A 10,785-nucleotide genomic window follows, 5' to 3' on the forward strand; every position below is an offset into this window, starting at 1 on the left:
GTTTAGGGTTGAAAAAGAAAACGTTTCCTCATTGAAAACAACAAACAAAATTTAAATGCTTATATTTGCACTAGCATGGTTTTTATTAAAGATATTAAAGATATTTAAATATTAAATTAAAACCATGAAAAACATTTTTGTTCATTGCTATTAGAGTAAAGACTTAGCTAAACTAAAATTAAAAATGTTGCCTTATAAAGTAAAATTGAAGCACTACAATTAAAAGTGGAAGTAAAACTAAAACTGAAAAGAAAAAAAAGAAACATGCAGACATTTAAAAAGAACAAATGCTAATAAAAATGCACACACACACACAAAAAAAAATCCTAAATAAAACTGTAAATATAAAAGCTCAAAATTTGGAATGAAAACTATAATAGTATAAATATGAAAGTATATAAATAACACTAAAATAACAGCACTGTATAAGATCACAAACAGAGATCTCAAACAGATTTTCTAGATGAACAGAGATGCTACAGAACTGCAAACTTGCATGCCAGTCATTCTTAGGGTAGGAGTGGATGGGGGCAAACTTTAATCTTTCCTTGATGGGAAGATTGTATTGTAAATGTGATTGATTTTTTCTTTCTTTTTCTTTTTTTTTGAGATAACTTCCTCCATCAGGTCTTTAAAAGGGCTGCGATCAGTGGTCAGATCTCATTCATGAGCATCATCATGTCTGTCTCTGCTCTGCTCTCAGCTCTGCTGCTGCTGGCATCCGCAGCCTCAGCCTCACACTTCTATGGAGGATCGATGACCTTCAACCCGATAAAGAACCCTGATGGTTCCTATAGGGTGAGACCTTTATTATATTTCTCCAGTTATAGGTACTTTTAATGAGGATTTTTATTAACTAAAACTATACAGTACATACCCTACCTGTCAAAAGTTTGGAATAAGTTTTTTTTTTGTGTGTGTGTGTGTGTGTGTGTGTCTCTTATGCTCACCATAGCTGCATTTATTTGATTAAACTACAGTAAAAACAATAATATTGTGAAATATTACTACAGTTTAAAATAACTGTTATACTATCATATCATAATAAAAGCATATTAGAATGATTTTTTGAAGGATCATGTGATACTAAAGACAGGAGTAGTGATGCAGAAAATTCAGTTTTGATCACACAAATAAATTGCATTTTAAAATATATTATATATTTTATAGTATTACACTTTTAATGTATTTTTGATCAAATAAATCTAGCCTTGATAAAATCATAATTATTCACATTTTTGACCATATGCGTGAGCCTATATTGTTTTGTGTGTATACATATTTGTTTTATGAATTTTCTATAAATGTTACATTAAAACACTTTTGGAAAGTTTTTTTTTTTTTTTTAATCATGCTTTAAGAATTTCTATTTACTACTTTTTAAAAGCATTTCATATATAGGAAATTCAGTAATCTATCCTTGTCCAGCACCCAGACCTTATATCTTAAATTATGAAAATTCAAGATTAAAATAGTATTACATTTGATAATTTTGGCGAACTAATACTTAGGATACATAAGACAGTAATTATGAAATCTGTATTTTTTCAGGTGGATTTCCGCTTCAAGGAGGCCTATCATAGCTGTTATACAAGTGACTCCTGGGCATGCAGATCTGGAAATTGTGGCAGTAGAACCTCTTTTGTGGGTGGTCGTGTGGACAGCAGTTCCAAAGGTGGTAGCTGGTGCCAAACTGAGGCAGTGATAAAAAGAACCGTCCCCAACAACAGCCCATTTCAGCTGACGTAAGCACAATTAGAGGAATTCTACTAATTTAATGCACCATAATATAATAGCACTGTAGAATATAAAATTAGTTTATTATAAATGAAAATCCATGTGTCAACAGACAAAGTAGTTGCTGCTGGATCTATACCATATATGACATATATGGTGGAAACTGGGGACTTCTCACACATATTGACCTCGGAGAGAGATCTGACACCTCCAAACCCAACAGATCTCCAGTCGCCACCACACTTCCCATTGTAAGGTAAAATCAATTTGTCTTCAGCAAAAGATTTTTGTCTCCAGTAAAACTTCTCTCTTTCCATCTGCTTCTTAAAGAAATGTACAACCTCCATTCATTTGATTTTTAAAAATGTATTTCATGTCCAATTTATTCTTTTAGGAGTAAACTTTTTAAAGAAATTTAAGACCATTTAAAGAAAATGTACATCGAAAATTCAGATCTCAAATTTAATCGACACTGTTAGAATGTTCAGCATTCAATTTTAAACATATTACAATGATGTTAGTGTAATACTTTCAAAAATGTTTTATTTGTATAATTATATTTTATATATTTTCATAAATTATCATTTGTTTCCATTTTCATTATTATTGTTATTAGTAGTATTAGTAGCAGCAGCAGCAGTAGTACTAGTATTATTATAGCAAAAAAGTTTTCGTTATTCTTTCTTTGCTATTTATTTATCTTATTTTTATTCAAGATATATAAATCTATTTTCATTTACCTTACAATTTTTATTGATTATGACCAAGTAAACTATGGTCACTCTAGGACCAGCTAGAAATTTTACAAAAGTGTAAAAGTTGGTTCTGAGAAAAGGTCTAGCATTTGAATTGGTATTTTGTTATGTGACGCATTAGCTTTTATACTTTTTAAAATGTGTCTTGATTGTCTAAGTCATGGGTCTTCAACTAAAATTGCTTGAGGTCCAGTAATGAACCCTCCTCACCAGATGAGGCCCGGACAAATATATCCGCTAAAAACATGAACTGATGGTTTTTGCCAGACAAGAGCATCTGCGGGATATTTAATCTCATATTTAAGACTTTTTTAAGACCTGTACAAATGAAATGTTTTAAAGAAAATGGAGTCAAAGGTATCAATTATTATATTAATCTAAACAACTATTATCAATCAATTATTATATTAATCAAATAACATAAATTAGGGTTGTCAGTCAATTAAAACTTTATCAAATTAATTACATGATTTTTCAATTAATTAATCAAATTAATCACAGTTAATCGCAAAAATAAATTTGACTGTGAAAATACCCACAAAAGGTTATTTAAATTTTTTTTTTTTTTTTTTTTTGTTAAATGAGAAAGTATCAAGTAGACTTACAAATTATAGCTTTAGAATTTTTTTATTTGATTCAACAAAAAACATTTACTACACATAAACATTTAGGCTACAATGGCCTAACATAAGCTATGGAACAAAAAAAAACATAATTAAATAAACAACTAATCATTGTTCATACAATAAAAGTCATTGGTATGTCAACAGTCAACAGTCAACAGTCTTCAAAATACCTTCCTTTATGTTCCACAAAAAAAAGGTTTGAAATGACGTGAGAGTGATTAAATGATGACAGAATTAATTAACTATCCCTTTAATGTTTTTATTATTATTGTTATTATTATTATTATTATTATATCATCATTATTATAATTATCATTATTAATTAAATGATACTCTAAATAAGAAACTAAATCTGCCAGGAGGTGGTGGTAAATGTCTTCAGTCAATTCGTTCAAACGGCTGATTCATTCAGTAATGAAGTAAATGGCTCTCTTTGGCCCTGTCCCAAATGGCACCCTAAACCCTTGCGGTCTTCCTGCTGCAGAGCTCATACCAGTGCGCTTTACGGTCTCGTGGACTTAACGGACATGCAAACGCCACAAACATTGCGCTCGCGAGCAGCCTTCTGAATGCTAAAATGACATATGGGACACCTTTACGGTCTCGTGGACTTAACGGACATGCGCACGCGGCGGCCATTGTAAGTCCGTAAGACCGCAAGTGCACATAAAGTATTCCATTTTGGACAGGACCTTTATGAATGGGTCTTTGAATCATTGATTCACATGATTCGTTCAAAATGCGGATTCATTCCGAAACTAAACACTGCTGTGATGCTCGGAGACGCTCAACAATTCTGCCGTGGCCTTAAAGGTAATATATTCTTTGCAAAATTGAGCAAAAACACATAATATTATGTTTAAAATATAACACAATATCAACTTCTTACTGAACTGTTGTATAAAATAGCATTTAAACTTGTGTTTGCTATTCGGGTCAAAAACAGCACTCGTGTAATAGCCTACTACTCTCCCTGCTCCTGTGATATCAATATTGTATGATATAAATATGAGTCAAAAACACATAAAGGGGCTTTTTTTTTTTGCACCAATATCTTGAATTTTAGGGCATAACTGCATTTATGGTGTTGTTGCCCTGCATCATATTTGTCAACAGTCAACTGTATGAAATGTAAGACGATGTACAGGTTGTTATGTTTTTGTAACTAATTAATTAAGTTAACATGTTAAACTGAGAGCCCTATTATAAAATATATGTTGCGGTCTTAAATATAATTTTTTTTATAATGCATTATCTTCTTGTCGATCCACCAGTTCACATATACAACTCTGCGTGTTTGCTGCGTAAAACATGGGTTGATTTTCACAATGGCCTGAACAAAAACAGCAGACAAGCTAATTGAAAATGATAATTCATTCTCTGCCAGCAGGTGACGATATAGGAATGACAGAAATATAGCGGTTTCCCCGGTAACAGCTGTACACAAAACGCAGCACCTAACTTTGAAATGTGCATGGTGCTCATATTTATTCAATAAAATCACAGCCTTTTGAAGTTTAATCGTCACATTAAGCTATATTTCTATTCTTGTCTTTCCGTCACCCCACATTTAAGAACTCATGAAATCATAATTTAAGAATTTCTTGTACTATTTAAGAACTTTTATGGCTTTAAATTTGATAAATGCCATTGTTTTTCACTCACTGAAGGTTTCATCTGTCTGCACCGGGGGGTAAAATACATGTTTTAAAGTGTTAAAATAGCCCAATTGTCTGACCACATGTCTGACTGTAGCAACAGTTAACCGTAATAGCAACCCGTGGTACCATAGAACCCAAATGGCTCTACTGAGCTGACCTTGATGTACTTGATATAATTTTTTTTAAATTTTTTTTGTATTTCATAAAATAGCATTTGACATTTATTTATTTCATTATGTGAAAGGGTTTGCGGTCCACATGGATGTATCTCACTGTCTAAGTAATTCTTGGAGCCTTTTTTACCTATACACATTTCAAGATGACTCTTTTTGGATTGTTTCTAGAGTTCCTCAGAACTGCGCCAGGAACTACAATCTTTTGTCCTGTGATCCAGATAAAGACACGGTCAGGTGTAGATATGGAACTTTGTCTGCAAATGAGTGTGGAATGTGCCGCCAACCTCCAGGATTCACTTTGGACCAGGTGAGGAATAATGTAAAACCATGTATGTTGCCATGGACAGCAGTGAAATATACAGTTAACTGGCCATTACACAAAAAATAAGAAGTGTTTCCTGACTTGGTAGCTAATCATGAGTTAATTTGTTCATTTCTTTCTTCTTCCCAGAGCACCTGTACTCTGTCAAACTCTGTCAACGCTTCAATTGGTACTTATGCATTTGAGCTGGTCATGGAGGACTATCCCACCCGGAACATAACTCTAAACTATACTGCCATGGCCCCGACGGTCAGATCCCCCTTTGTTAATTCATCCTCCAGTTCTCCATTGAGCAAAATACCTCTTCAGTTTGCTGTAGAAGGTACTGTTCACTGCTGAAATCAGTTTTTTAATTGTGTTGTTCAGCCACAACCTTTATATTATGTTCTGGTTTTTAGTGGAGGCTCCTGCACCATCTTGCATCGAGGGTGAATATCTACCTCGGTTCATCCACCCAACACCTCATCAGGGAGAACATCTACAGGCTCGTGTCAATCAAGAGCTAGAGATCAGAGTAAAGGCTACTGCAACCTTCTCAAGGTATGGTGGAAATGTCTGATAACAGTTAACACTTTTCTCTGGACGAGGGGTGTCCAATCCATGTCCAACGTCCTGTAGAGTTTAGCTCCAACCAGCTCCAACACACTAGAAATTTCTAGTGAGAGTGAAGACCTTGATTTGCCAGTTCCAAGTGTGTTTAATTAAGGTAGGAGTCAAAATACTCCAGGAACAGGTTTGGATACCCCTGGACTAGGCAAGACTAGATCTTCAAACTACTTTCTGAGCTGAACCTACATCCTCAACTTTAACGGTTGACACTTCCTTCCTTCTGAGAGCAACTAGATTGAACTAGTTCTTCAACATACTGTAAATTTCCTCAGAGCACAAACTGGATTAATCTAGATCAGGAATGTTCAATCCTGCTTCTGGAGAGCCAAGGTCCTGCAGAGTTTAGCTTTTACCAGTTCCAACACAATTGCCTGGAAGTTTAATTAAGGCCCCGTCCACACGGAGACAGGTTTAGCTTTATATGCATACATTTTGTATCGTATAAGCGTTTTGTCCACATGGATCCGTTTTGGGAGAGTGAAACCGATATTTTTTGAAACCGGTCCCAGAGTGGATAAATCTTAAAATGCTGCCCTTGCATTTTTGTGTGGACAGCGAATCCGTATTTTTTCTGAAATGATGACGTCATCAACCCACGTCTCGCCCCTAGTCAGACACCGCTACATCACGTCACGTAACAGCAACAAAAACATTAACAAACACTGAACAATTGTCTTTTTATTAACTAACATTAACACAGATTAATAAATGTATTGTTCCATATTCGTTTGTATACCACACGCAAGGTTTATGTGAATAGTCCAAGTCTTCTTCTCCGTTTTTAGTGTATCTCTGTGACAGAATTACAGTGCCACATACCTGTCTGGCATGTATACCACATAATTTTTTGTCGGTTTCGTGTGGACGCAGATATTTCTTAAGATGAGGGGAAAAAAAAGATCGGATAGGGAAAGCTCTGGCTTCGTGTGGTAGTAGCCTAAGTTTGGAGGTAAACTCTGCTAAACTGTAGCCCTCTAGAAACAGGTTCGTACAGTTGTACAACAAAGTTTGGGTCAACAATTTCCAGGCCAAAAGCTCTCCACAATTAATTAATTTTAGTTCAATTTCTAAACCATTATTTGGTTTGATGTTTTTTTGGTTACTTATTTTTTTTCAGTATCACTGATGTGGTCTTTAGTGGACCTCTGAACAGCACGAAGGAGACCACCACTACTGGGGAGTATGTGATCAATTGGACACCAACGTCAGATAATTTTGGACAACATTTTCCAATTTGCTTCATTGCAGAGGGCCAAAATGGGTATGATTACACAGTGAGATAATTCAATAAAAACATGCCATATCAAATGAAGCTGATTCATCTTCTTAATATTTTAGGTCTAGGAACTATCAATCTGAGATGAGGTGTGTAATTGTTGTGGTGGAGGCTGCAGGTAATTTACAGTGTTCATTAAAATTCATCTTACTATTAGATTTTACTTCCAACCCAGGATCATTGTAAATATGTGACTCTGCCTACATTTCTGCAAAACTTTTTTCATTGTAGATGTGGGTTTATTAAACAGCACAGTGTCATGAATAAAACATACCTGACCATAAACCTAACATATAGTTTTAACAAAAGCAAATGTGAGATTAAAACACATTTGCTAAAGCCACCATGCTATTTGAGATTGCGTCTACAAGACTTTTGGCACTTTTTTACTCATGAGTGTTGTGACTCATGAGTGTTGTGACTCATGTTTCACTGGACTTGCACCAGAGCGCTTTGAAACACAAATGCAATGTTGTACCAGGTGGGCTACCGAGCAAGTTTACAATATCAGAAAAGTCATACATAAGTAACTGGTTAGGTGATACAAACATCAAAATGTATTAGTTTACAAATTATGTGCTTATTATTAGCATTGTGCAAAGAAACGACATGCAGTTAAGCCTTTATTCATCAATAATCTGCCCCTGTAATCATTATTTGTGTGAATAGTAACAAAAGTTATAGGTGTTTTACTGCCACTAGTATATATACAGGTATATACATGCAAACGTCAGCATGTAAGGTATTTCCAATGAGCCTGGGTTGTTTAATTCTTTAATAGTCCTGTATATTTGAATAATCCTGTGTTCTTGAAGCAAATGGATGTTTTATACATCTGCATTCTTACAATCGTTCTGTATTTGTTAAAGGTCCAAGAGCACAAGTGACCTGCACTAAGGACACAATGTCAGTGTCAATAGAAAGATCCACTATTTCGGGTATTCATGGAGATCACTTGCGGCTGAACAACAATGCTTCCTGTGCAGTTTCTTCTAACAGCACGCATGTGTTTACAACTTTCTCTCTAAGCGGATGTGGTACTCAGATTGAAGTAAGGAGTTCAATGGGTTTTAATAAATACTGGATAAGTAACAATAAAAACTTTCACTGCATCTAAACTACTTTAATATTTGTTTTTCTGTAGGAGACTGATGAACATCTTTCCTTCAAGAACACAATTGTTACCTATGATAATCCAAACCACATCATAACCAGGAAAAATATATTCGAAATTGAAGTAATGTGCAAGTACCAGAAAAAGAGCAGCATCACCACGAGGTTCGATGCTCACAGGCCAGCCGTCAACTTCACAGAGCGAGGCTTTGGCTCATTCAGCTATCAGTTTGAGTTTTATCAGTCTGGTACCTTCAGAAACACAAGAGATCCCAGCAGCTACCCACTGGATTACAATGTTGGAGAAACGATCTACATGGAGATCGCCCCTGTCAATGTCATACAAAACACTGAGGTCTTCCTTGAGTCCTGTGTAGCTACACCCTATGATAATCCCAGTTATCCCATCTCCTATCCCATCATCACAAATGGGTAAGAATAAAAAATCACTAAAATCAATAAAGCAATATGTTTTACACAATGACATTTCAATTTAGTTTTATTTTAGTCAGTTGTAGTTTTTATTAATTTTTTTTTTTAAGTAATTAATTAAGTTTTATTGTTATTTAAAGTAAATGAAAAAAGAAAATAAGATGAAGTTAAATGTTATTTTTTAAAACATTTTTAAATGATTGGTTTAGTTTTTAATTGATGAAGTTTTGAAATCACTATATTATCAATTACATTAGTCACTAATGTAAATGTACTGTGTCCAATGAAATGCTTTGCCTGCACTGTCATTTTCCAACAAATTAATTCAATCCAATTTGTCACTGTATGTAAGTGCGGGGTTGATGAAACTGTTAACATCTACACAAGTCACCAGCCCAATGTCAAGTTCAGTATGGAGGCCTTCAAGTTTATTGGACAATATGACCAGGTAAGGATGGACAAAAACATACAAAAATAGGTGATGTACATGCCTTATTTTTACCATATTGACCAGGTAAGGATGGAAAAAAACATACAAAAATATGTGATGTTCATGACTTATTTTACTGGAATAGTGAATGTGTTTTTTAATCATCACTCTTTCTCTCTCTAGGTGTTTATCAGCTGCTCCATTATCATATGTGAAGCTAACAATCCCAACACACGTTGCGCTCAGGGATGCACCAATGGCACACAGGTCGCACCATCCTCACATGTTCACAAAAGAGAAGCTGCCATCCAGACTGGAAGCCACTTCATCTCCCAGGGACCACTGCGGCTGAGGAGGAGCGCATCATTTACTGGTACATCCTAACTTGGTCGATTATGTGGATTGTTTAATCAAAAGATAACGTTTTAACAGCTAATATCCCTTATTCATTTACAGATGCCATCAGCCCAAGCTTGAACCTGAACCTCGTTTTCATGGCCGGATGTGTCGTAGCAGTAGTTGCCATGGTGTGTGGAATGATGGTCTACAAATCCAGGGGATCAAAGGTCAACTACCAACTTCTGAAATCAGATGAGATTTAATCGGATCGGTTCAGACTACAGTGAAATGATGGCAAACAGCTAATTAACATATTGTGCTGACATGTATTTCTACAGTTTCTGCAAAAATTATTTTTTGGTTTGGTAATATTGTAACGAAAACATTTGTTCTGTCTCATCTGCATGATTAATTGTCTCTTTGGGAACTGCTTGTGGTGTTTACATGTATTCTAATATATATTAGGAAAATTGAAATATATTAAATGTACTGAATAAAGACAGAGAAATATATGCTATTAATTCAACTGAATTCAAATTTATTTATTTAGCACTTTTCACAGTACACATTGTTTCAAAGCATCTTTACAGAAAATGCATGTGCCTACATTACAATTTGGAGTGATCTGTTATCAGAAGTGAATGTGTCCAAGTAATGTTCATTTCACAAATGAACAGTACAAGAATAGAATCATACAGTTAGCTAACATTAATTAATTTAAGGCAGAAGCTCATTAAAAGCAATTATTACTAGTGTGATCATAATATTTACAATATAGAGAAGTTTTGGCAGTTGTGCATGTTGATTCAAGTTGGCGTCATCTGGGGTCCTTGCAGGGGTCAGCATTATCTCTTCACAGGTGTTGGGTCATCTAAAGTCTTTCTATGAGGCTGGATCCATGCTGGAGCTGTTGTAATCTCTAGATACCTTGAAATGGGCATCCCGGAGCAGGAACAGAGAGACGAATGGAAAAGAATTAGCGTAGCTGCTGTTCATGCAATGTTTCAAGCAAAAAATATATTTGTGACTTTTATCTGAAGGGTATGAAATTCGTAATGTGAATGCTTGGCTGAAGAGATGTGTCTTGAATCTAGGTTTAAACCGAGCGAGTGTGTTTTTGATCCCCGGACATGATTAGGAAGACTATTCCAGAGTTTGGGAGCCAGATGAGAAAATGCTCTCCCTCCTTTAGTGGACTAGGTACTACTAAAAGTCCAGAGTTTGGTTACCTTAAAGAGCGTAACTGATTATAGGGCATAAGAAGATCAGTTAAATATACAGGCGCAAAACCATTTAGTGCCTTATAGGT

At 35.0% G+C, this 10,785-nt stretch overlaps 1 protein-coding gene across 1 annotated transcript; it reads left to right on the forward strand.

The window, feature by feature from the left end:
- Positions 1-651: 651 nt before the first annotated feature.
- Positions 652-9,997, forward strand: LOC109062156 (CUB and zona pellucida-like domain-containing protein 1). The gene is made up of 13 exons (XM_042769680.1): positions 652-798; positions 1,552-1,745; positions 1,850-1,993; positions 5,124-5,262; positions 5,407-5,599; positions 5,676-5,817; positions 7,004-7,147; positions 7,225-7,280; positions 8,032-8,213; positions 8,307-8,707; positions 9,059-9,155; positions 9,321-9,510; positions 9,594-9,997. Exons 1-13 carry the CDS (start codon positions 667-669, stop codon positions 9,737-9,739), a joined length of 2,160 nt encoding a protein of 719 aa, XP_042625614.1. The 5' UTR covers positions 652-666; the 3' UTR covers positions 9,740-9,997.
- Positions 9,998-10,785: the final 788 nt, after the last annotated feature.

The sequence above is a fragment of the Cyprinus carpio genome, chromosome A14 (genome assembly GCF_018340385.1).
Source record: "Cyprinus carpio isolate SPL01 chromosome A14, ASM1834038v1, whole genome shotgun sequence".
Lineage (NCBI taxonomy): Eukaryota > Metazoa > Chordata > Actinopteri > Cypriniformes > Cyprinidae > Cyprinus > Cyprinus carpio.

Coding starts and splice junctions, on each gene's coding strand:
- LOC109062156 (XM_042769680.1), top strand. CDS start 667: ATGAGCATCATCATGTCTGTCTCTGCTCTGCTCTCAGCTCTGCTGCTG. Junction 7,148..7,224: donor ATTGCAGAGGGCCAAAATGG/GTATGATTACAC, acceptor TTAATATTTTAG/GTCTAGGAACTATCAATCTG. Junction 8,708..9,058: donor TATCCCATCATCACAAATGG/GTAAGAATAAAA, acceptor CACTGTATGTAA/GTGCGGGGTTGATGAAACTG.